The sequence below is a fragment of the Rhipicephalus microplus genome, chromosome 1, assembly GCF_043290135.1.
Source record: "Rhipicephalus microplus isolate Deutch F79 chromosome 1, USDA_Rmic, whole genome shotgun sequence".
In the NCBI taxonomy this organism is placed as follows: Eukaryota; Metazoa; Arthropoda; class Arachnida; order Ixodida; family Ixodidae; genus Rhipicephalus; species Rhipicephalus microplus.
In genome coordinates this window covers 235,144,031-235,170,763 of record NC_134700.1, presented here as the reverse complement: position 1 = coordinate 235,170,763, position 26,733 = coordinate 235,144,031, and the positions used below count along the sequence as shown (strand labels likewise).

Below are 26,733 nucleotides of genomic sequence, written 5' to 3'. Positions count from 1 at the left end.
ACATTACCGACGCATTTCGGTCACAGATATGAAGTTGTTAGGATTTACATCAATCGATCAATCAAATAATTTTATTTTTACCAAAAAACAAACATTCACGTTTAAAAAGGGTGGCTAGGTTGAAAAAAGGTAGTCGAAAAAAAGCTGCCCATTGACAGCTTGACGAAACCCCAGCGACCCATCGGCGAGGTGATCAGCATGCAATGATCGTCATGCTCAGCATGCACTGAAATGAAGTGGAAGAGAAAATTTCGCAAATTTCGCACACCCGGAAGCCGAACCCACGACCTCTCGATTTGCGGCGACAGGAAGCGCGCGCTTAGCCAATTGAGCTGTCGGTGCATTTCGAAAGCTTACTTGGAACGTGTTTTATATATCTCACTCCTTCCCTCTGTACCCGCGCTCGTCGTTTGTCGGGGAGGGGGGGGGGGCGTTATGACACTTACTAACATGGGCAGATAACACTGCGGTAGTCTCAGCCCTTGGACACTTCGGATGCCAGCATTGGATTGGACGCTGGCATCTGAGTTAAGGTCCTTAATCAGAGCGGCCTACCAACGCTGCCTAGGTGACGTTGGCCCTATACTCTAAACAAAGTGTAGCGTTGCTCCCACATTAATGAGCTCCGAGAAGGTTTCTGGGGCTGATTTCGTAGGCCGCAAGGGCCGCCTGTAAGTGCGATGTGCTTTGCGCGTCGGTGACGACGTAGTCACGTGGTTCGTCTTTCGCGTTGTGCTACCTTGTGCAGTGTAGTGTATGAAGCAATGGCGTATCTCTGCCGTCTACTTATACGTGTGCGATGGTACCACTGCGAGAACTGTTGCATTAAGTGCCACTGAAGTACAGCGGCGTCGACGGGTCGATGTCGCGCTAGTGAGTTCAGTGCAGGGATGGACATGGAGGAGAGCGGGAGCCCTTCGCGCCTTCAGGGCACAAGCTGAGAACTGTCTCTCGCGTTTGTGAAGTTGAGCGCATCGCAACCCAACCTGCTGCCACAGACACCGATGCGAAACCGAAATGATCGTACATTCACCGAAGCGACCTATCAGCTGGACGCCGCTCGCCAGTAGGATGCTGCTTTCAAGCACATGTCTACATGATGGTTGCTGACCCACAAGTCACGCTGCCTCGCTGCAGCAGACGATGAGTTGCGAAACGATTGAGTGAAAACCCGTTCGGTTTCGCTTGCACGGTTTGCGATCGCCTGCGGTTCAAGTGTGATTTACACAATTCTCTGGTTATTGCAGTGTCTCCGGAAAGTGTATACCGGTTGCGAGTAGTTGATTGTCGTGGAGGAGAAGATGTGCGGCCATATGTCGACATGGGTGCATCAATATGTAAGGGTGCTGTAGCCACCAATGTGCAAGAATTTCTATTGAGCTATACTTCTATGAAGCCACGATTTTACTTTCGTGTGATGTACCGATTTCTCTATCAGAGGGATCAACCAAATTTTTTACATTCATTTATTAAGAGTGATTCACCTTACGGGACAGACGGACAAGCAGTTTTCATGCTGAGTCGTTAAGTGAGTGGTTACCCATTGAACACTTTCTAAATGCTAGAAGTGCATGCTGTGCGCTACTGGTTACACCAAACATTTTTAGGTAATATGACACTTATGAGCAAGAAAAATATTTAGCATTCACCTGCGTAGATTGTTCTGTTCTTTTCTCCAATGTAAGGAAACTTGTCAATGTTTTCCTGCGGTGCCTGAAATGGCTCAGGGTCTCCTGCTCCGTGCGGGGCTTGGTAGCTTAGAAACAGAAAGAGGGGCTGCGGAAGGAACAACAAAAATGAGTCGATTTATTCCGAAAAATGAAAACCAAGCGGCTGACAGTTCGTGCTCGCATTGAGTATACACATAACTAACGAGTTCTCGGTTAATTACAACAACCTAGTATATCATACTTTGTGCAAGACCATGGAAATGTATCGTTGTGGCATGCACTACAAGTTTCTCGACGTCCGGCAAGCAATTAAACCTAACAAACAAAGCAGGTTCATTTAGCGCAGATGTCGAAAAACGACCGGGCCTGCGCGGAATGCACAGCACAGTCAAAGCGAAAATGTGGCCTCTCTAGAGCCTTTTTTTTAACACTGTTTGGATACCTGCTCCAATCACACTTACAAGGTACCCATTACGCAATAAATCAAAATTGCTCCGTTGTGTGGAAACGGCAACTGTGCCATTATTCGTCATTTTTCATAGAAGCGTGTTACCCGATACAGGCGACTAACGTTTGCAGGGCACTATTGTTTGCAGCGAAATATACTTGCGTCGACACCACACGGAATTTGCGTCTGATAGCATACGCTTTGTATTTTCATTGGTTTATAAAATAGGAGGATGTCAAATCTTGCGCGTACGTACGGTTCAAAGGCTGGCTACTGCCATCGCTTCACTAAAAAATAGAGCTGGGAACGACCTAGCTAAAGTAGTCTACGAAAGCGACCATTTGCAACTATTCGCTTTGTGACTAACTTTGTCGCGCGACAATAATTCGCCCCCTCATGATCATGATTGCTGTCGAATAGCAATAATAATAATGATAATGTTAATTTCTGGCTCTATAAACATTCCCCAATTGCTTCCTCGCACAAATCGTCTGCCTTTCGCCATAATCGTCTGCACGCTACCAAGAGGGCCAACATGCAGAACAAACTTAACACGGCCTTCACTCTAGCACAAGAACTGCAGTTTGTGTCAATCTTTTCCCACTGGACTGTCTATTTTGTAGCCGATTCTGTCATCTCTAGTCTCCTTTGTTAGCCCACATTAGTGCTACAGGGCGCAAAATCACGTTAGGCACAGAACGTCCTCAGAAGGTGGCGAGGGAGCACCTTATCTGATGGGTAATTTAACCTGCGCGCGCTTACCTTGGACTTGTCCCGGTTGCGGATAAGATGCTTAGCTCTCTCAGTATAAAGCGTTGTCGAATAGGAACCATTGGCAGACAATATGGGGTTCCTGTTGAGCCAGAAGTCCAGACCTGTACGGTTTTCCTGAAATTAGTTCATATCGTTCTGCGGTTTCGTTCATCCTAAAGGGCACTGAACGTGCGGCATTGTTACTTTTATTTACCCGGCTTGGCAACGCGTCATGTTGGAGAGCATACTCACGTATGTCACGCTGTGGGTGTAGTAGTTCTGTTCTCCACTGTAATAGCCGTAAAAGCTGTCGAAACCTCGGCAAGTCGGGGTTAGCCTCGTCATGTAATATCCAAGAGCCCACTGCACGAAAGAAACGACTGAATTTAATCTCATCTAATTTTTTGCTGCTCCAGAAAAAGTGAACTATGCACTAATCACCGCATGTTTGCTTGCGAGTGCTCAAAATCATTTCATTGAGCACGAAAGAACGTACACAGCGCCCACATATCAACATTCTTCAAAGCGACGTATAATTCACACCAGTCGGTGCATTCGAAAGAAGCGTAAAGGTTGTTTCTCATATTCCCTTCCCCTCTGCTCTAATGCCCTCTATTTACCAAAAAATGAGAATTTAGGGCGCACAGCGTCTAAAGAGTAGAATGAATGTATTTTAAGAGCGAACCTCTGATCCCTCGACGTCGTCCAGTTTCCGCAAAAAAATCACCGCACATTCACGGAGTGCGTGATGATGAGTGGTCGAAAGCGTATGTCAGTCCATGCGTCCGTCCGTCCGTTAGTTCTTGCATCCATCTGTCCGTCCGTCAGTCCGTCTAGTGAACAGTTCAAGTACCGCCATCCCAGATCTTTTCATCATATATTCATCTTATACAAGTACACCATCCAGTGGACATTCCAAGGACTAAACGAGAGGTGGATCGGGGACGCCCAAACCACGGAGTCGCCCGACATCGGAGACGCCCGACCGAAACATCGGGAGGTGGGAGGAACGTCCGGAACATCGGGGACGCCCGACCCATGGCTTAAGGAGCTTCGCCCCTAAAAAAAATCACTGGTTTGCCGCAAAGGCGAAGCAATGAACGCGATAGCAACAAATTGGAAAGTCACGCGCAGAATGGCAAGCAGATTGAAACGTGCCTCGCGTTTCTCACGCACAAATGACGCACGAAACGTACTCACAGGTACAATATGTGCAAGATAAACTCGAATAAGCGTCTCAGTTGTTACTTCGCTGTGTCAGAAAAGCGCGCCCATTTCGTAAACTGAGGCTGTGCAAGGATTGCAGTGACCTTTGTGCGCCCCGTAACTACAACAGAATCGTTCCATGCTCGCCCAACGCCAGCCAAGGCGTATGATCGTCCCCATTGGGAGATAAGGGCGCGCAAGAGATCGTCCACTCCTCTCATCTTCGCGGGCCAAAGTACGCGTGAGAGACGAGAGCTGCCTCGCGCTCATTGCGCCATGTTGCTGATAATGCTGAAAACACGATAGCCCGCCGCCCCCACCCGAGATGCTCGCCAACCGTGGTAAGTGGTAGATATAAATAGCTTGCCGTTTACACATGGCAGGAGGTATCTCTCGGTAGCTCAGTAAATGACGCATCGCGTTTACGACGTGGAGGTCCCACGTTCGATTCCGCGCGCTGGAGTCTTAGTCTTTTTTCTCAATTTTTGCTTGCGTTTTCATATATATATATATAGATACGGATAGATATACGGTACATGACATCGACGCCGACGCCGGTGGCGAAATCCAGCCGAGAGTCTCCATATGATTGCTATCCCAATAAAATACTCTGCGCCGTTACTTATGACGCGCCGCTGTTCATCAGCCACGCCCAGTGGTGGAGACAGTCCGCACAACCGCCTCGTCGACTTTGCCGGCGTAGCGCGAGCCGATTACGAGCGACGAAAGGCACGTGCTTCTAGTGAGGCAGCTACTGGCAGCTTTGCACGTCAGTTCCGGTCCTGGAGTTGGGAAATTCTTGCATGATCTGTGACAGGTTGTGGTTGGACTCTGTATAAGCCAAGCAAAGACCTAGCATCAGCCAAAAAGGCCTCGTTAAGCCCCCAAGAGTATTAAGCTTTACTCAGCTAGCATAATTTTCACACTCTGGAAAAGTAGGGAACAGAACCTGGAAAAGAGGGGCCCAGCAATACTTTTTTGTTGTCCTCACCCAGAAAATATAGCTAGGATACGTGCCGGTAGTGTAATATTTATCGTAACCAGAAGTATACGGGCTACAAGATTATATAAGATGACGAAGGTATAAACTAGCAACTAGAGAACGAACTGTAAAAGGTTATACTAATACCTATATCCAACTTTCCGTGGCACAGGTCAACATCTATATGCGAGCTTCATTGTTGCAAATACCATGCAGAAATGGTTTACAAAGAGCTTCCTTGATCTAGCGACATCAATTCTAAAACTCATAGGGTTCCTATTCATTCACCCGAGTGGACTCAAAAGCGAAAGACATGTTTCAAAAAGACATTTTCAAGGTCTTAGATGCTTCCTCGAGTGCCAAAACTGACCGCTGACGTTCGCGTCAACAGGATTGAGGTACAAAAAATAATTCTGTGAAAACGCCTTCATATGAGGTCATCACAGGACATCATTACTTTATCAAAAGCGGCCCACCTAAGGCGAAGTAACATTGTACCGTGATCACGTAGGCAGTGCAAGGTCACTTTAGGTCGAGAAAGTTTTGGTATATGGCCCGCCAAGATCAATGCTCTGTGCTAGTTAGTGGTTTTTCATGTTGCGGGGTCAGCACCATTTTCGTGTTTCCTTCGTCTATGCGTTTACATTTGGATACAACCACTCGACATGCAGGATAGATACATAGACCTAGAACAAAGAGTTGGCTTTCGCCTGAGGGATGTTTTGGCGGCTGCGTAAGAAACCCTGGGAGCTGTTCTACTGAGTCTGCGTATTCGGGCTCGCGCGTTCTCCTGCGAATGCTGCATACGCCTAATGTGCTTTTTAAGTATCTTTTTCAAAAATTGTAGTTAGGTGAAGGCTGAAGAACAGACAAGGGATATGTGGTCTGACCAAGTAAAGCTATTATTGATGTGACGCCCAAATACTTGTATTTTTCCACAGCCATTATTACCATTTCACTTAGAACGAAAGATAATAAGCTATGTTGCTCTTTTGACGTTACTCGCAGCAAGACCGTTTTATTTAGATCAACTGCCAGTGGTCCTGCAACAGGTGACTTTGTCGCTACTCAACAAAAAATATGGTCAAAGGACCCAAATTTACACCAATGGATCGGTCTCGGCTGACAGCTCCACACGTGATGTCATCCAGACGTACCAAGTCACTGTAAAGTTCAAACTGTCCCATAGGACAACATCCATAGCAGCGGATCTTGCCACCTTGCGTGCTGCTATACGTTATATCGCGAAAGCCTGGCCTCAAAAATGGCCTGTGTTCTGCGACTCGAAGGCATCCCTTCAGAGCTTGTAATTAGATTTACGACAAAATGTACATGAACAACTAGTAAATGAAATAAGAGAAGTGCTTCACTAAGTTTTATCGAAAGGACATGACGTGGTGTTCCAGTGGTTATCGGGCCGGGACATTGTAGCATTGCCTGTTACGACCTTGCTGGTGATGCTGCTCGATTCGCCCATGCGGACGCCCCAACAACCCCAAGATTCTTGTCGAGAACCGACCTTGCAAGGGACCTTCGCTCGTTTGCTAATACTGTGTCCGAAACTTGGCTGAGTGAACCCTATGTCGGGAACCACCGCCTACACGAATTAGACCCATTGAAAAAGCTTCAAGTTCTATGAGACCTCTCGCGCCGGGATGCAATTTTACTATGCCCCCTGTGGTTAGGAGTAGCTTTCACGAAGGCATACTTCTTTCACCTAGGAATGGCGGATAGCTCTAGATATGAATCGTGCGATACTGACGAGACAATAGAACATCTACTGCGTCCATGTGATTGTTTTGCGAGCGAACGCAACTTGCTACGTGAAACGTTACAGAAACTATAGATAGTAGACCTTTTTCCGAAGAGAAGATTTTCGGTTCATGGCTCTACGCGTTTCAGGCCAGCAAAGCGACGTGGGCATTGCTAGGTTTTCTAAAGACGACCGCACTATGTAGCCGCTTATAAGCGCGCAATGGACAAAGTCAAATGCACCCACACGTTGCCTTTCACCTCTTTCTTCATTAACCCCCTCACCCCTTCCCCCAGTTCAGGGTAGCAAACCAGACGTGCATCTGGTTGATCTGGCTGCATTTCATTTATGCCCTCCTCCTCCTCCAGGCCCGAAAGTTTACACCGATCAAAAAGTGCTATAACTGATTTCTGCTAGCATTCATACCGCAAGCAGTCATGACTCCATCGGCTTGAACTAGCTCCACTGTTAAAACAAACTCGTAAAGTATCCAATGACTTCAAGCAGTTGAAATAGTCAAGCCACCACTTGAACTGTTCTAAATTATTGCGGGAGAGTGAAGCTACCGTTACACAAGTACATTATAAATGTTCTTCACTCATGCTGATGACATTCTCACTTCGGGCGTACTACTTTGGAAAAAAAACGAAGTGCAATGATTTAGCTACAGTGGTAAACAGATGGCAGAACGGAGCTACAGTGGCTATCAAACTGAAGATTCGACGATGCATGAAAATACTGTCGCCATCGTCATTGTCACTTTCACGTGACACGAGCAGCGCATGCGCATGCGAACGAGCAGCGCATGCACAGTGTGTACATGTCCAGTGCTCACAGATTAAAACCTGACATCAAAACATTTAATGTTACAACAAGGACGTAAAATCGCATAAGATAATCATGCTAAATCTACGAACTTGCCCGCTAAACGTGACGTGGACTTCGATGTAAATGTTGGAGATTACGTGACGCCGACATGAAGCAAAATGATGCAGGTGAGAAAGAAAGTATTCGCATCGCCCAGCCTTAATACGCAGCATTTCAATCTGCGAGTACTAATAAATCCTCATCTGGAGCTTCAGCACATCGGCAAGAAGCCCTGTTTCCACAGTAGCGGCTATGTCACTTGTTTAGGAGCTGCGTTCTGTGTGGACAAATGCAGCTGGGATATCACGGCGCAACTGGAAGTGCAATGACCTCCGGTTAACTGTACGTGCACTCGTCCTCGGCACTTATGAAAGTACACACGCACAAACACATACCCCCTGTTGACGGCGCAATTATAAAATATTCGTACCTTTCCAACGATGTGCGTTTCGTACCCGAGGTCTTTGAGGTATTGGGGCAGAATCCGTACGTCCGACCGCAACCCCCACGGATCTCCTACGTCAAGTGCGAGGCCTTGCAATCCTGGATGGCACGTCAAGAAAGTCGAGGCAGCTATTCAGAATGCCAGGCTCAGATAATGAATAAATGAGTACAGAGTTTTTCACATCAATTTGAACGAGGTAAGAGCGAATTTGTGAGTCGTTGCCAGCGTATACAAAATAAATGCCTCATATGCGCACCTCCAGAGATATTGACGTGGCAGTTATACACAGCGGTGTTGCTGTATGAAACCATGGAAAACTTTTGACCGTTGCAAGAGGGCTTCTTGGGTGAGTTAGTGCTAAAGTTGCTGAGGTACACTTGATCGGTTCGCGAAATACATTTCACGAAGAGGGCGTAGAAGAGAAGAAAATGAAGGGAGGCACCGCAAGAGAGTTTTCGCTTCCGCGCGTACTTGCACGCGTCTTTTTAAGCAGAGTGGCTGCAAAACGATAATCCTTCACCACTTCCCGACTATTAAACGCAAGTGGTTGCGGCGAAATTATCGCGAAGTCGAGAATTCCCTGGCGTGTAGAGGGCTTTATTTTGGCTTTTTTTCAGTTGCTATAGAGAGATTTATATTCCTTGATAATGAAGTATTTTGAAAAGAGCCATATTAAGTGTTCACATTATGGCACTCGTTCTGAAATATCTGTAAATTGCGTTGACATGGTTCAGAAATAGTCACGTTTCGCAAGCGTTGTCCTTTTGCCCAGAGAGAGAGAGAGAAAAGAGTACAGAAGTTTCTGAACATTAGGTCCGAAACCCACTATGGGAATGTTATCTTTTTTTCTGCTTTAATTTCTCCATAACAGTTTTTACGTGACAGATGGATGGGTGGACGTACAGATTTTTTGCTGAGTGGGCGTAAAAATTATTACATACATTAAAGTAGAAACAAACCACTACAAACACCAATCATAACCGTGAACGAAAATATTCGATTCAGCTTCATTTCATTTTTTTTCTTATATACACACAAAACCATTGTGGAGGCCCTCTTAAAAAAAATGAAACTGTTCACTTGACGCAAGCGACTGGCGTTAAGGAAAGCAGCGTGGTCTGACTGCATAAGTTTATTCCAGTTGAATTGGATGCCAAATGTCAAGGTACTTGAATGTAGCCAAATAATACGGCTGAGTAGTATATCAACATATTGTGTCATGTCTATCCAAACTTGTGGTCATATGTGTCAGGGTTGTTGGCGAGCAATGGCGGGCGAAGGGAGGAACTGGTCTTCTCAAGATAAAGCCCACCTGTGCGTATAGGATACAGTCCCGTCATCAGCGCTGCCCTTGAAGGAGTACAGGCAGGCTGAGCGTGGTAGTTATTGAGGATTACACCGCCCGCTGCCAGGGCATCCAAATTCGGCGTCGGTATTTGCGAGGACCCGTGAAAGCTGACGTCGTCCCATCCCTGCATTGATAAATTTACGCTCGTGTGCACAAATACGGTTTGTAAAAAAAAATATTGGTGAAGCTTGAGTCATTATACGTCTCGAATAGACTACAGTTTACACGGCGCTTGCTACTTGTTCTAGATTTCGTTTAAAAGCCTAGATATTAATGCCGCTGAAAACTTGCGAACTGAGGCTATTCCATCCAGCCATTCTATACGAACAAGAAATGTATATTTATACACATAGGCTCGTCGTTATAAGGCAAAAAAAACACGTGACAACGAATGGTGTGACGAGAATTTCTTCAATATGGGCGCAGGTACAAGGAAGAGTCCAAATTTAGTTTAATTTACCGACTGCCAGCTGATAAATTAGTTTTAAATGGGCAAACTTTGCCTGACTTTGAGTGTGGAGTCCTACTCTTGTTAGCAGGGCTGTTGCGGATTTAGTTCGTTGATAAGACAACTAAATTAATCTTCCGGCCAATTTTTAAACGCATTTCAGATTGATTAAGTATTGCTTGTGAGGGTCCCGAAGTATACTAGCGTATTCAAGGGTTGGTCGTACGATCATCTTATAAGCTTCAAGTTTCACACTGGAGCTAGCAGCCGAAAGTTTTCTTTTTAAAAAGATAAGTTTGCGTTCGACTGTTCTGCAGATCCTATCGATGCGTTCATTCAAATAGAGACCAACTGATTGTCAAGCTGAGGTATGTAAATTTTTGCGCGTGTTTGATTTTCTTAAATTTAAAAGGAGATTTCTCGTCTGAAAACGTTATACAATGGGACTTCTCAAAGTTGATCTTCATATGGACATAAGACTGACGCGATATTGAAACTGCGCACGCAAGTTTGTGCACCCTCCAAGAGACCAGCGGCCCGTTGATGAAACAAGAGGCCGTGACGGCGTGCGCCTCGAAGCAGGGCATTTTTGGTGACGACGTGGCGCACCGTTTGAGGAGTTCTCGGAGATGTTTATTCCTTTTCGGCTCTCCTACGACAAAGGCTGCTACTTTTTCCTTAACATTCTCGGGCACAAGTTAGCTGCCAATAAATATTTATTGTTATACCACACGAATTGTGCGTTACAATATCCTACCTGGGGCGGCAATTGAATATTATGCTCAGGGATTCATTAGGCAGAATTTGATCCCCGACAATTTTAGCATGATATAACGGCAGACATTCGTCGACAAATAATCTCATGTTAACGCTAGGAGTGACATGAGTTGCAATACTGAAGTTATCAAAACACAATATACATATATATACATATATATATACACACATACATACATATACATACACATATACATACATACATATATATATATATATATATATATATTTATTTATTTATTTATTTATTTATTTATTTATTTATTGAAAAATCCTTACAGGCCCTTTACAGGGCATTGAGTAAGGGGGGTAAATTGGTGAAGTTTTACAGATCACACAAAATAATTCACGCGTTACAAAGCATATCAGCACAATGAAAGTATGACGCGGAATGCAATATAAGTTGAAGTTAACAGGCGATAACAAGAAAAAAGAAAATGCAATTTCATAGTGCACACACGACAGTGGGAACTGAATACAGTCATTATAGCATATGAAGGCGACATCAACCAAAGATAGCCAGCTGGCTTTACCTCAACGACGTGCTGTAATTTGTTTATAAGTTGCAGAACACACAATAGAAAAAGCACCAAAAAATGCAAAACCTATGCCCATATACAGAAAACATTTCCAGTGTGCAACAAACATAATCGGGCACAAAATCCGACACGTGCAGAACAGTGGCAAGTCTATTGTGAGAAGAGAGTAAGCAGCAACTGACGGAAAGAATCATTGTCGGATACAGATGCGATGTTATCTGGAAGACCATTCCACAAACGTATGGCGCGAGGAAGAGCAGATGAGTTGAATGAATCAGTTGCCCCGTATAATCGCTTGAAACTGAAGTGATTATGCAACCTACGTGAAGTAATGGAAGGAACATCGAGGTGTAGTGGGAGGGGTCTGTTGGTGTACACGTATTTGTGAAAGAGGCAAAGAAGGGAAATGTCGCGACGAGTGCTCAGGGGTTGAAGAGAAAGATTGTTTTTAATTTGCGTTATGCTGCTGTGATAGTCATGATTCCGTGAAATGAAACGGGCCGCCCTATTCTGAATAGCTTCAAGCATGTTAATTAAGTAGTTGTGATAAGGGGACCAGATAGGAACGGCAAATTCAAGCTGGGGACGGACAAAGGTTTGATAGGCTAGTTGACGGACGTGAGCGGGACAGCTATGTAAATTACGGCGTAGATATCCTAAGGACTTGGAGGCTTTCGCGCTAATGGTGGTGATGTGGTGAGACCAGGAGAGATTGGGTGTGAAATGGACACCAAGATACTTATAGGATGATGCCTGTGATAGTGCAGAATTATTGATAGTGTAGTGGAAAGTGCAAACATTTGTTTGCGCGTAAAGGAGATTATTTTACATTTTTCCGTGTTCAGGGACATTAACCATTTGTTACACCAGTCATTATTGTGGTGAAGGTCGCTTTGTAGAGTTAAGTGGTCGTCGGGGGATGATATGGGACGGTAAATTATGCAATCATCTGCGAAAATACGCATGCAGGAAGATATGTTATTTGGCAGATCGTTTATATAGATTAAAAACAGTAGGGGGCCGAGGACGCACCCTTGTGGAACGCCAGAAGTTACGTGGAAAAGAGGGGAAGGGGAATTGTTAATTATAGTAAACTGCTGACGAAGTGAAAGAAAGTTGCGAAGCCAAGATAGGGTACGAGAGTCTAATCGGAGGGCAGATAATTTAGAAATCAGACGGCCATGGGCTACGCGATCGAAGGTTTTAGAAAAATCGAGGAAGATACAATCAGTCTGAAGGTACTGTTCATATTGGAATGCAGCTCGGTTGTTAGTTCTAGCAGCTGTGTTTCGCAAGAAAAACCCTTTCTGAATCCGTGTTGGTTCAGAAAGAAGAAATTATTTGATTCTAAGTGTCGGAAAACATGGGAAGCGATTATGTGTTCAAGAAGTTTGCAGCATATACATGTAAGAGAAATTAGACGGTAACTTTCGGGTAAATTCTTATTACCGGTTTTAAACACAGGCACTATTTTACCAATTTTCCAGTCAGAAGGGAGTTAACCTGTCGCTAAAGATTGCCTGAAAAGGTGATACAAAATGTTAACAGAAATGGAGGCGGTGTTTTTGAGAATTTTAGAATTAATGTCGTCGATGCCGGCTGCACTGGAAAGCTTGAGGTTATTAACTAGTAGAGCAATACCCTCGGCAGTTATTTCTATAGGTTCCATGTATGCAATGTCAAGTTCGGGAACGTATGGTACGTCGGAATGGTCTTCCAGGGTGAAAACGGATGAAAAAAATGCGTTAAATGCTGATGAGCAATGACTATCTGAAAGAGGGACATGGTGGTCATCTAGCAAAGATATTTGATGGCCATGTTGTTGAGGAGAAACAAGTGACTAGAACTTCTTGGAATTTGATTTCAAGAGGGAAGGTAGATCGACAGAATAATATTTAAGTTTAGCAGATTGTACTGCCGCGCAGTAGCTTTTCATAAAATTCTTGTATGTCTGCCACGCGGAGGGCGTGCCATGGCGTTTAGCTGCGCGGTATAAACGTTTCTTTTTATTTCGGAGTCGCCTGAGAGATTTCGTAAACCATGGGTTTATTTTATCGTATATATATATATATATATATATATATATATATATATATATATATATATATATATATGGGAAAGAAGTGTATACCTAACGGCTCGTTTTTCAGTGTTTTGACACAATAATAATGAGACCTAACAAACAGTGATGCCTGCTCACGGCTGGTTTTTTCACCCCCTTTCCTTTCTTCTTATTTACATTCCATTGGTTCTAATAACTTCCCTTTGCATTACTGTCTGTTTGATCTCATTATAAGATTATATATATATATATATATATATATATATATATATATATGTGTGTGTGTGTGTGTGTGTGTGTGTGTGTGTGTGTGTGTGTGTGTGTGTGTGTGTGCGTGCGTGCGTGCGTGCGTGCGTGCGTGTGTGTGTGTGTGTGCGTGCGTGCGTGTGTGTGCGTGTGTGCGTGTGTGCGCGTGTGTGTGTGAGAGAGAGAGAGAAAGAGACACGAAACAGCTTCATCCGGTAACATACACGTGTTAAAATCGAACCTACCATGTCGTCGGCTAAGATGAAGACGATGTGAGGCTGCCTCGTAAAACACTGCACCGCTGGGAAGAAGAGCGAGTAGAGTAGACACAGGCAAGGTATTGAGGCTGCCATTTTGCTTGAAGAAAAAAGAGAACGTAGGGGTTAGTTTTGAGGTAACTCTTCGCTGTATCACAATCATATTTGTTTGCTTCAATATTCCATCGCGATATCTGTTGCGAACGCATCTGCGTGCCCGATTAGCACACCAAGGAACGCCCGGTTCTCGTGCAGCCAGACCCTACATGGCTTACTATTTTAAACAATTTAAATTCATTATCTTGGCTAGACGCGAACAACGACATTTGCAAACGGTGATACGACGTTTGTAACCGACGATAATAGCTTATTTTTGTAAAGTGATGCTCTGTCAGACTAATGAAGCGCCAGCAGCTTCCGCCAGTGATAACCCGACAGCGCAGTCTCCCGCCGCTAATGATGCCCTCGCGAAAAAATTACGTGGATTTTGATTTGCACTGAGAGTGCAAATCAAAATCACGATGACGTTCGGAGTGCTCGCAAAAGCAAAAAGCTCGCAGGGTATCTTACCAAACGTGACTCGAAAGTATCTTGTTTGTCTTCTAATTCGACGCATTCACTGAACCTCCCTCCCGCCTCCCCACAGAAAGCCGTCGGTGTGACCATGGTGACTAACTTGGTATTGCGATGCCACCAAGATCGGAGGCGACGTACGTTTCTCACGCGTATATAACTTGGCTTTCGCGTGCATACAGAATACAGAAGGATTACGTGACATATTTTAACGATTCCCACTGCGACTACCTTTTGCATGATTCGTGTTGACTCCACCGACGTGAGACGTCGACACCGGTCAGTTTTAGCGTTTTATGAGGCATCTGAGGTTATCGCCTTGAAATTGAGGAGTTCTTGAGTGATCGGAGAAATAAGTGACAGCGAAGTTCGTGTGCCGAACCGTAATGTTTTGATTTATTTATTTATTTATTTATTTATTTATTTTATATTACTCAGTGCTCCCTCCCAGCTGTTTACTTAGTACATGCCGGGAACTGGGTTTGCGTCCCCGTGCTTAGCAGCGCATCATTTCAAGTTACAGGCACAATGACTGCCATGCGTTCATATCCAGGTGGCGATTAAATGTGGCAGCGCAAAATGACTAGTGACCTCGATAAAAGATCATACTACCTTTAAGAAACGGTTGATCTCCGACAAATTAAGCCCATAATTGAAAAAGCATGACTTGTAGGAAACGAGGGTCGCATTTATGTTTTTCACTAGCGTGCGCTGCGCCTCTTGCGTGACGCTGAAATATGGTAGTTATAAGAGCTTCTCTTACAACCAGCCCTAAATCGTCCGTATTTGAAACATCCATGACTGTACAGTACTTAGGGATTCAAACTTGAAATTTTAGAGCTGTGTCCTGCTGATACTTTAGTTTTCAGCGTCTACAGTTTGGGTCTTATCGGCGTAATTGTGACTTGAACGCCTACATTAGAGGCGACATTACTTTCAGCGGCTGTGTTTTGATCGACATGACGTAAATATCACGCGCACTCGCTCATTGCTGTAATACTAAAAATGCTTATATCGTGCTTCAGTATTGTACATAGTCAGTAACAGTGTTCGACTGCGTCTGACCGGCGACGAAACAACACCATACTATATGTAAACAAGTTTGCGCGAGGGGCCATGCGTTTGCACGTACCTGCTTTCCGAGTGATGCCTGCTGGTCAGGTTCCCTGTCGGCTTAACCGTAACGTTTCTACACCAAACGGCAACATTGCAACGATTTAATTGTGATTGATTAATTGATACGTGGGGTTCAACATCCCGAAACAACAATATGATTATGAGAGACGCCGTAGTGGAAGGCTCCGAAAATTTCGACCACCTGGGGTTCTTTACCGTGCACCCCACTCTGAGCACCCGGGCCCATAGCATTTTTGCCTCCACCGTAGATGCAGCCGCCGCAGTCATGATTTAATTGTGTATCCCGCATGGAAGCATATGTGTAGCCGTGCCGAACACGTGCATGCTAACATAGGCGGCGTGACAGCAGATGCATGAACGAGGCAAGTGTCGTCCTGAAAAGGGCAGGAAATCGGCGTTTACAGTTGTGGCTTTGGAGTGGGAGCGCAGTTTGGTTTCGTCAGCTCAGACGGTGTATGAATAATAGGGAAAAAAAAAGGGGGGGGGGAGGCAAAGTTGTTGGTTGCAGGCTGGCATAGAAAGGCAAAAGAACGCTGGCAGCTGACCCCTTCTAATATCACGGCTTCTTTTTTTACAGCGAAAGCTGTATATGGCTAGGAGAAACAAAAAACCACTAAGCGTCGTCACGAGCGATCTGTGTTGGCTGTGCTCTCAGTTATGTTGTTATCAGCGTCTACCCAAGCACGCGCGCAATTGACTGCGCTGTGAGTGGCGTCGTCATCCCGTCACTGTCGGGGCGCCGCGCAGGCGCGCATCAGTTTTTTTTTTTTTTTAGCTTCCACAGGTGTAAGCCACAGATATGAGCTCCCGAACAGTGTACAACTTTGAAAGAGCGCCGAGAGTGGAAATGGGAGAGCTCGCATTCGCCAGTTCGCCGAGAAATGCTTCGCATTTAAAAATTCTGGGTCGTAGTGGGGATGGAACCAGGATCGTATGTGTGGCAAAAGGGTGTTCAAGCACAGAGCCACGCCTATGCTCGTGAATACAGCGAAAACAAGTTCCTGGGCCTGGCAATGCAGCGAAAGTAGCTTTCATGCTTTACAAACACCGGCGTCATGTATACGTGCTTCGCAGTACACCATGAAGTATTGCCGTATGAATGCGTGGTACAAGTGTCCATTGCCATGGGGCATCAGAGTATTGGAACTGGACAATGTTTTTTTTTTAATTTAAAGCCATTCACCCACTCAAAAAAGGAACACGCGCTACTGTATCGTTAAGCCCACATAGTGGGTGCATAACGAGTTTGGAAAGATTTCATACACTGTGTTTGAAGTAGGCACTAGGAACAGAATATTGTTATTATGTTCGGCTCGTAAAGGCGAAGCTTAAGGGTCTCCCAATTTTTAAACGGAATTCGTAACGATGGGAGATTATACTGGCTTTTTGGTGAATATGATAGAGTCAATGGGAGGTAACTGTAGAAGCAAAAAAAATTGTGAAACATGGGCGAAATTGTCTAACGTTGAAGTTACGATAGGCAATGCGCGGTAAATGTTGAAGCGGAGAAATTTGTGAAGCATGCGCGAATATTTCTAACGTCGAATTAGGTAGAGGCAATGGGAAATTAATGTTAACAATAAAAAAATGTGTTAAGCACGCGCAAATTTTTCTTACGTCTAAGTTAATAGAGCCAATGGAAGGTAAATGTAGAAGCGAAGAATTTTGTGAAAAATGTGCGATATTTTCTAACGTTGAAGTTCGTAGTGTCAATAGGTGGTAAATGTATAAGCGAAGAAATTTAGGAAGAATGTGCGAAACTTTTCTAACGTCCAAGTTTATTTTGCCTACAGCGATGGCACTTAACGGTCACGAGCACGTATTACGTTGGCACGCATGGCTGTGTTGTATAAAACAGCCATTCGCTCCGGCTCTGACTAGAGTGTCCCGACTGCTTGTTTCCTCACCCTACGGACTCGTCAAGTCTGCTTCAAAGCAAGCACACGTAGAACGTCGAGGTATACCCTGTATCTACATCAGTCCATCACCGTTTTTTTTTTGAGCCTGTCGTCTACCCGTCCTGTATCAACCCAGTATCATCCCGATGTATTCACCTCTCGGCTAACGCAAGTCCTGTGCGCTATCGCGAGTAGTCCCCAATGAACTAGCCAATTCACGAATATTCTAGTGCTCCACAAGGGGAATCCCGCAGTGGCGATGTGTATACGGGACTCAACTGCTGACTCATATGTCGGATGTACGATTCCTCTTACGTCGGTCACATTAAGACGGAAATGAAATGCGAGAGGCCTGTGTGCTGTGCAGGGTCATCACACTCGAAAAAATAACCCGACCGTGGGAATTTTCGGAGCCCTTTGTTATAGCACACCTCACAATATTGTGGTTTCGGCTCATAACACCCGGGACATTATTATTGGGATATACAGCGCACAGCTTCCTGTTGTCTCGTTATGCGAGCCTCCCTCGGGACTCGGAAGTATCTTGTCGTAATATTTGCAAAATATTGTTCGTAAACGTTTAATTTCGCGTGTTATCTTACAGTAATGCGTGCCTATCTTCATCGTTTGTTGTAAACATACGCGCTATTTGTGTCTTTGATTTGCGAGATGCTTGTATTGCATTACTCATGGCCCCGCCACGGTGGTCTAGTGGCTAAGGTACTCGGCTGCTGACCCGCAGGATTGATTCCAGGCTGTGGCGGCTGCATTTTCGATGGAGGCGAAAATGCTATAGGCCTATGTGCTCGGATTTTGGTGCACGGTAAAGAACCCACAGGTGGTCGAAATTTCCGGAGCTCCTCACTACAGACTCTCTCATAATCATATGGTGGTTTTTGCACGTTAAACTCCACATATCAACCAATCATTGTATTAGTCATGATAAGCGATTCAGCTACACACATAGAATACGTGCGAGAGGTGCCAGATGTCTGAAGAGCAAGAAACGCTAAGCCTGCTTAGAACACCGAAGCAGAGGACTGCGAGCCCTTCGTAAACTGTCTGGGAAAGTTCCCTTGTTATGAGCGAAACGTAAGAACACCCACGCTCATAGATTTAAGTGCAAACTAAATTATTCCACGTGGTCAAAATTCTGTGTCCCCCGGCCTTTAGGGCTTGCCCCAGAGGCATATCGAGGCTTCGGCGGGAACCACTGAAGAATGTATTATCATTGTGTATTGTTGCCCGATTCGGAAGCACACGTATCCAGTGAAGCAAAGCTATGGGCCTCAACTACGTTGAAAGCACTGAAACACACGAGTTTAAAAATGCGCACCGACTGCTGCACAGAATTAAGGTTTGCCACCGCTAAACGATAAGCTTAAGATGTAGCTGTGCCAACGGTAAAGTTAAATATTTGTAGCTGCAGCTGTTATCCCATTAACGCTGCAGTGCTGGCTGTCTCACTTTTACGTCAGTCAATAATAGCTGACATGGAGCTAGTTTGTCGAGTGGCCGTGCACAAAAAAATTAACTTATACCTGCTTTTAAAACTGCCCCGCCGCGGTGGTTTAGTGGCTAAGGTACTCGGCTGCTGACCCGCAGGATCGAATCCCGGCTGCGGCGGCTGCATTTCCGATGGAGACGGAAATGTCGTAGGCCCGTATTCTCAGATTTGGGTGTGCACGTTAATGAACCCAGGTGGTCGAAATTTCCGGAGCCCTCCACTACGGCGTCTCTCATAACTATATGGTGGTTTTGGGACGTTAAACCCCACATATCAATCAATCAATGCTTTTAAAATTAAAAGAATGTTATGCCACGTTCGGGTGCGTTGTAACATTCACTGTTTCATAAAGCAATCGGCAAATGTTATATCGGATTAAGCGCCTTAATACCCCGCCCCTAAAGACAAAAAAACTTTGGTGTAGACGCAGCCAAGTAAGCTTAAGTTTTAACTTCAGATTTCGGGAAGAAAAGCCGACCCTGGTTTCAAAGCTTGCACTTACGAAATTAGGCGGTGATCCGGCAAGACACTTGCACGTCCAGTCAAGCACCAATCGTTCGTCTTCGTGGCATTGAGGTGGCGTAACTTTCAGCGCCGGCGTGACTGTACGAGGCACTGCAACGCGACGATCCAGGGAAAGCACTGCCATGTCAGGTGAAAGAACGCCCTCATAAAATAGATGGTAGTCGTAGATATGGTATACCCATCACATTGAAGGAAGGTATGAACAAAAACAAAAGTTGCAAGTCGCCACTAGGCGGCTTGTACAACGTGTTAAAGGTGACATCGCCGAGCTACAATCAATGGCAACAGCTCTCAAGCATATGCGCACGCGCTTGGCGAAACAACTGGTTGCGATGCGCAAGCAGCCAAATTAGAGCGCAATGCATCGCCAAGAATTCATTACCGAAGGTTCTTGCAGGCGTCTACCGTAAGCGGCGTGATTTCTGAGAATTGCGAAATGCACGCTGCATCTCGCGCTGGGCGTCATCAAGCTTTCAGTTGCGAAACTTGAAGCAAGGTACGTTCCTATACTGATTCCTGTTATAGGTCAAGTTGCAAATTCGTTGCTAAAGATAGCTTGCAGGCGTTTCACGCATCGAGAAACAGTGAAATAGGAAGAGAGCAGAGGAAACTCTAAGAGGATAAGAAGTGCGAAAATAACGCCCAGACAGGAAATAGATGGGACAAAGGTTGACTACCAACTGAAATATTGTTGACAAGAAAGCGCTTATAAATAGCTAACTGAACAGTACAAAACAAAGAAAAAAAGGTAATGGACACCTTTTTCAAGGATATAAAGCTACTAAAACCACCAACAATAATTGCGGCTTCCTGCTCTGACTTTCACAAAACCAAGTAACCCAGTCAGCTACTTTATCGCGATAATCAGGCTTTAGCTGGTTTGCTATCCCGCTTTATGGAGTGTAGAAGCGGTCATATAAAGAAAACATTCGGCAGATCTCACGTACCTTCTAAATCAATGTTATGGGAAGCACGCGAAGGGAGGTGAATGTGTTTTTATTTATTTATTGACCGAAATGTTACGGAATGACGCTAAAGATATGTACAAATGTACACACCGACGTATGTTGGTATATGTCTGTCACATATATTTTATATAACTGGTTGTTTACAACTGCGTACGATGCCAACAGCAACATCGGTATTAGCAACACCAGAATTGGTAAAACATTATAGCGCTTGTACTCGCGAGAATGGCTACTACACAGATCAACTTCAATGGAACGGGCTTAACTAGAATTGGCATTAATTCAAGGCGACGGCTGTATCATAGAAGTACATGTGTAATGATTATAAAAATCACGGGATCTTAAAACTTCGCCTTTAAGAGTTGAACGCGGCCCCGCCGCGTTGGTATAGTGGGCAAGGTACTCGGCTGCTGATCCACGGGTCGCGGGATCGAATCGCGGCTGCGGCGGCTGCATTTCCGATGGAGGCGGAAATGTTGTAGGCCCGTGTGCTCAGATTTGGGTGCACGTTAACGAACCCCAGGTGGTTGAAATTACCGGAGCCCTCCACTACGGCGTCTCTCATAATCGTGGATTTGTGACGTTAAACCTCAATGATCAATCAATCATCAAGAGTTGATCGCGATAGCAGCATTCTGTCCCTAGTGCGTATACTTGAAACACTTAGTGCATGAAACCTTTTCGCACTTGCTATGCCCCCCCCCCCCACGTGGCTCAGCACGTGGGAATAGGCGCACAGTTGCGTGTGTGCTTATTGTATTGGGTGACTGGCTTTAAACCACGAAGACATTATGATAATCACGTGTTCTGACGCCTGACAGGAATATACGCTTGCACCACGCCTTATTACAGCAATATTTTATGCTGTATTCTGAAGAATGTGTACAGGATGCGTGTGTTTGTAAAGCATGAAAGTTGCTTTTGCTGCATTTCCAAGTAGGGAAAGTTATTTTTACTGCATTGAAAAGAAGACCCGTTGCTGTGTGGTGGAACATCCGCTTGACACGTAAGCGACCCTGGTTCGATCCCCATTCGGACTCAAACGGCCTGGGTTAGATCCCCTGCTAACCCATGATTTTTTTTTACTTGATTTACATCGTTCTCAATATTTTTGGTCACGCATATATATGATCATGTTTTACTTACAACCACTGATGCCAATTCCGGAATTTCTGCGAAACGAACGCTATCATGTTAAAACTGAATAGCTAGCATCGAAGCCAACGCTCACGTTCCACCAACATTAGGGTCTATTTGAAAAGCAGTTCCGATACAGTGGCGTGTATCTGAGGTAGAATACTTGATTGCCACGCCGAATGCTTCGGTTCGATTCCTGCTGGAACCCTGACTTCTATTCTTTGTATTCACTGGGTCAACTCTGTCGATGTCAGCTTTTTCTTAACGCTCGTGCTTTGAAATTACCAGAGTCTGTTCTCGCTATTCCTCCATGGGCACATACCCACCCGTGGTATATGGGTACGGGCCGCAAGTGATAGAAAGATATATATATATACCGGCATGCAAAAAAATGACCTAAGGAAATCTCCGCCCTAACACTCTAAGATGGTAAACTAGTGAAACGGAAACATGAGGCCCCGGTGTTTATTTCTATTTCTTTATTTTAAAACCCAGATCTCAGCACCTGTTCCTGCGTTTAGATGCGTTGTTGTCGCCGTTTTCGTCGCTGGGGTGACCAATAGACATGAAAAATATAAATAGAAAAAAATGCCCAGGATTTAATGAAATTTGAACCCGGTCCTTGTGCGTGGCAGCCCGGTATTCGAACACAGAGTCATGCTGGCGTTCGAAATGTATCTGTGAGACTACCCTACAGAGGCTTCATGTCGGGCAGGGAATCATGTTAACATATGTAGTATATGGCGTGGAAGAACGCCGATATTGATAACACGCAAAATAAAAAGTTTGCAACAATACTTTGCGAATATTGGTACAAGACAACGACACAGCCGGAAGCACAGCCTTGTAGCATCATCATCATAATCATCATCTGTGTCGTCATCGTCATCATCTTCAACAGCCTGACCACGTCCACTGCAGGACAAAGGCCTCTCCCACGATCCGCTGGTCAACTCGATCCTGCAGTGTGCTTGCTGCTGCCATTTTGCACCCACGAACATCCTAATCTCATCAATCCACCTAACTTTCTGTCTCCCCCTAACCCGCTTGCCTTCTCTGGAGATCCAGTCAGTCATCCTTTATGACCAGCAGTTATCCTGCCTAAGCGCTACATGCCAGGCCCATGTCCATTTCTTCTTCTTGGTTTAAACTATGATATCCTTGACCCCGGTCTTTTCGCTGATTTACTCTGCTTGCTCTCTTCTTGTTTACTAAGGTTACACCTAGCTTTTTTCTTTCCATCGCTCGCTGAGTCGTCCTCAATTCAAGCTGAACCCCCTTTGTAAGTATCGAGGTTTCTGCTGCGTAGGTAAGTACTGGCAAGGTGCAGCTGCCATATACCTTCCTCTTGAGGGATAGTGGCAATCTACCAATCATGGTTTGAGACTGCTTGCCGAATGTGCTTCGCCCCATTTTTATTCTTCTAGTCACTACAATCTCGTGGTGATGATGATGATGTGTGAGGTTTAACTAATCGTTCATCCCCAAGAATGTAGCAAGCGAGTTTTATGTCAGCATGTGAACCTGGTCTGAAGTTCTTCATCTTGAACAGCTTTCACCATGTTTGAGTTTCGCGACACTGCGCGCGTATTGCACAACGTCAGACGGATGCCACCGAGTGCCGCGTCCGCTGTGAACGAAACCGCCGTCGCTATAGATACGATCATAGCATCCACGAACCTCGAAAGGCACACAGGTGGCCGACGCAGTCGAAGCGTAACTGCTACCACCATACCACCATTGCACCTGCTCTTCAATAAACCTAGCTCACTCGCGCAATAGTATAGTGGATCACGACTATAAATTTATATATATATATATATATATATATATATATATATATATATATATATATATATATATATATATATATATATATATATATATGGTTTAGTTAGCAATTCTCAAAAAGTTTATTCGACAATGTCTGGATCGGAGACCAATCTTCATCGTCAAGATTGGTCTCCGGTTGAAACCATTGACAAATGAACAGTCTTTAGAACCTTGCACATCTTTACTATCTGTTTGACGGCAACACAAATACTTGATTACTATGGGGAGTTTAACGTCCCAAAACCACCATATAATTATCAGAGACGCCGTAGTGGAGGGCTCCAGAAATTTTGACCACCTGGGGCCTGTGATTTTTCACGTAACAAAATGATCATCACGCGTGGTGATGTTAGTATATATCGTGGTGAAACGTAAGAAGAGATTGACTTATAGAGCACTTTTTGCTTATGACATGGGTTCTAAGTCGCAGTCGCATTATGACGAAAGTCGAGAACGACTAAAATTTCAGCTTTTGCAGTTTGCGCCTACAATGAGAGCGAATTGATGTAAAAGACACTTTTATATTGCTTTCTTCGTATCTCCGATAATTTGGCGTGCAGCTGATTCCGACGTCACCATTAAATATGAATGAGCGAGCTTTTTACTACTCGTTGTTGCTGAATTAACAGTGGGGACTCACGTTTGGTGATTGTTGGTAATGTGCTCAGCGTCAGTGCTTACGCCACGCAGTTTTCAGTCAACGTCCTTTGGGGGTCCATTCGCTGGACACAGTGTCGATACAAAGTGTTGTCATCCAGTGCGATCAATGTTGACATGTGGTGCAACCACGGCACCGAACCGTTCAACTTTCGGAGCGCAGTCATTGCCCCAGCAGTATGCACACCTGCGCAACTGACGACGATACGCCGAGAACCGAGTGCTGCCACTCCTTCCATCCTTCGCGGCACCGCTGCGAAGGAGCCCACGTAGACGTCTCCTTCCCGTCGACATGTTGCAACGCACCTTTTTGTGGCGGCAGTATAGGACTACAAGTTCCTTGTGCCACTAACCTACCATCCAGACTACCTGGGAATCGAGCAATACTATACTTCCAAAGATTAAGCAGCGTTTGCATGAAAGGTATCACACATCAGGAAGGAATAATTTCTTAATATTGTATAGTAAAGCAAAAATGGCTATATACTTTAGCAGCGGGGATGAACACTGAAATGCTACATAATTTTCTCGATAATGAGATGCATTATTTAAGAAAGTGAATAGCTGGTAAATGACCTATTTTTCAAGGCTGCTGTATTATTTTTAGGTAAAGCTTGTTGTCCACTTTTTGTACTTTGATAAATACCGCGCTTGCTTTATGATCGCATACATACGCTATTTGAATTTATTTTTTCTTATATTCGTTTATCCTATCGCTTGTCGGGCATCGATCTGTTGCATTGATTATTGTTATCCTCTTACACCGCAGACAATTGGTGCATTGAATACGCCGGAGAAAGAAGTATCTCCTATATGTTTTGTAACATCTAATTGGGTTTCGCAGATTAGTGTTAATTTACGCTATTTGCTTTGGCTTTCTTTTCTCTCTTGTGTTTTTGTTTTTGTAGTTGGAGAGTGGCAACTCATTTGTGATCCAAGTCGTCTAAAACACAGCTAACCAAAGTCATCCCCGAAATTACATGAAACACAAGCGTGAATGAGACCAGGCACGCAGAAACGCACGACCACACAACCACATCGCGTTAGTGAACTATTTTTCTTTTTTTTAGTCAGGACACGAAAGGTTTGTGCGCAGCTTTCTATACTATTCGCTATTGGATAACTACGAACCAACTCTCCGAAACCAGTTTACAGAAACACGAAGTCTGCGTGGAATACTAAATGAATAAAGTACGCTTGCTCGTGAGTATTAGAATAGCCTCCACATTGGAAGTTTTTGTGAGCCACAGTGTCGGAGTGTCTCGAACTACAAGACTTTTTGTTTTTTAACCGCCAAACTTTCTTAGCTCGCCGTAAAATGTCGCGGGCCAATTTAACGCAACAGCGCTTAAGTGCTCGCTTCGCAGAAACGTCAGCGCCGTTCGTTGTGAGGGAAAAATTGTCATCTTGTCCACGCCCGAAAAATTAAAACAGCTGCAAATGAAATAAAGAATAAAAACTTTAAGGTCCAAATGAGGATCGCACACAGGTCGGCTGCGTGGAAAGCAGATGTTCTACCACGGAGCCGTGATACCCTCTTGAAACTGTTTTGGAAAAAATAAAAAAACGCAATATGAATGCTAACTATAGGAAGAAGTCTCCTTGAGGCATCGTATATTGCGTGGAAGAAGCGTGGAATAGTGATAGGCGTCAAAAGATGCGAATTTAACAACGTGTAGGTGTTTTAAAGGTACACCCGTCACAAAGTGCTCAGACATATTTAATCATTAGCGCCAGCAGAGCGATCAACAAGTTTAACAGCTGCGTAGGTTTGCGTGTTGCCTTACATGTAGTATCCGTAGAGCAACATGTGAAGCATAACATATAAAAAATTGGAGTCAGAGAGAATGGAAAGCATATAAAAAAATAAAATCAAGCAATGAGAAAGAAATAAATAGAGAGACAGAAGAGAAGGTAGGGAGTAAGAGAAGGCACGCAACAGATAGAAAGTGACACAAAGATAGGAAAGAGACCGGGAAAACGCTTTCCTGGTGTCAGTCCAGTTTTTCGTCTTCGACTTTGCAGCGCAGCCTTTATCTGCAGCATGTTCTAGCAGGCCCCCAAACGAGCTTTTTTGAGTAGAAAAAGAACCAAGTCAATATAAATAAACAGGCAAAAAAAGACCAAAATAGCTAGAAGAGAGCAAAGAGAGAGAGAGAGCAATATAAAAACACTTAAGAGAAAGAGAAAAGGCCACCCAACTCAATACAAAACCAAATAGTTAAATAGGTTGCCCAGCCAGTGGTGACGGGCCCGTGCTTCAACGTGCGAAACTTAATTTGCGCGACTCAGCTCAAGTTTCCCGCATTTTCGTGATTACACTTCCAGACACTAAAATTCCTTTTTTATCATTTAATTGGTACGCCATTGTCTATAATCACGCTGAACAAAAGGGGAAAAGGAGTATCACGGAAATTAGCATTTTTTTTTCGGCCATGAACTCGTGCACTGCAACAGTGGCACGCTGACCCAGCGGCCGCTAGCGTCCGGATTGCTACGTGAGTATAGTTGGTTATTTTGTGTTAAACTATTCACGAGGATGGTGGTTTTGGGACGTAAAAGCTTAATTATGTAATTTTATTATTATTATTATTATTATTATTATTATTATTATTATTATTATTATTATTATTATTATTATTATTATTATTATTATTATTATTATTATTATTATTATTATTATTATTATTATTATTA

At 44.4% G+C, this 26,733-nt stretch overlaps 1 protein-coding gene across 1 annotated transcript in view; it reads right to left on the bottom strand.

The window, feature by feature from the left end:
- The window catches only part of LOC119159504 (arylsulfatase B), a 28,295-nt gene extending 8,293 nt beyond the window's left edge, over positions 1–20,002 (bottom strand). Inside the window, exons 1-7 of the mRNA XM_037412288.2 lie at positions 19,419–20,002; positions 13,790–13,901; positions 9,437–9,596; positions 8,110–8,222; positions 3,124–3,234; positions 2,881–3,006; positions 1,650–1,776 (exon numbers count right to left, since the gene is read on the bottom strand). Of these exons, the coding sequence (XP_037268185.2) occupies positions 1,650–1,776; positions 2,881–3,006; positions 3,124–3,234; positions 8,110–8,222; positions 9,437–9,596; positions 13,790–13,897 (745 nt within the window). The 5' untranslated portion in view covers positions 13,898–13,901; positions 19,419–20,002. The remainder of the gene's footprint in view (positions 1–1,649; positions 1,777–2,880; positions 3,007–3,123; positions 3,235–8,109; positions 8,223–9,436; positions 9,597–13,789; positions 13,902–19,418) is intronic.
- Between the last annotated feature and the right edge of the window lie 6,731 nt (positions 20,003–26,733).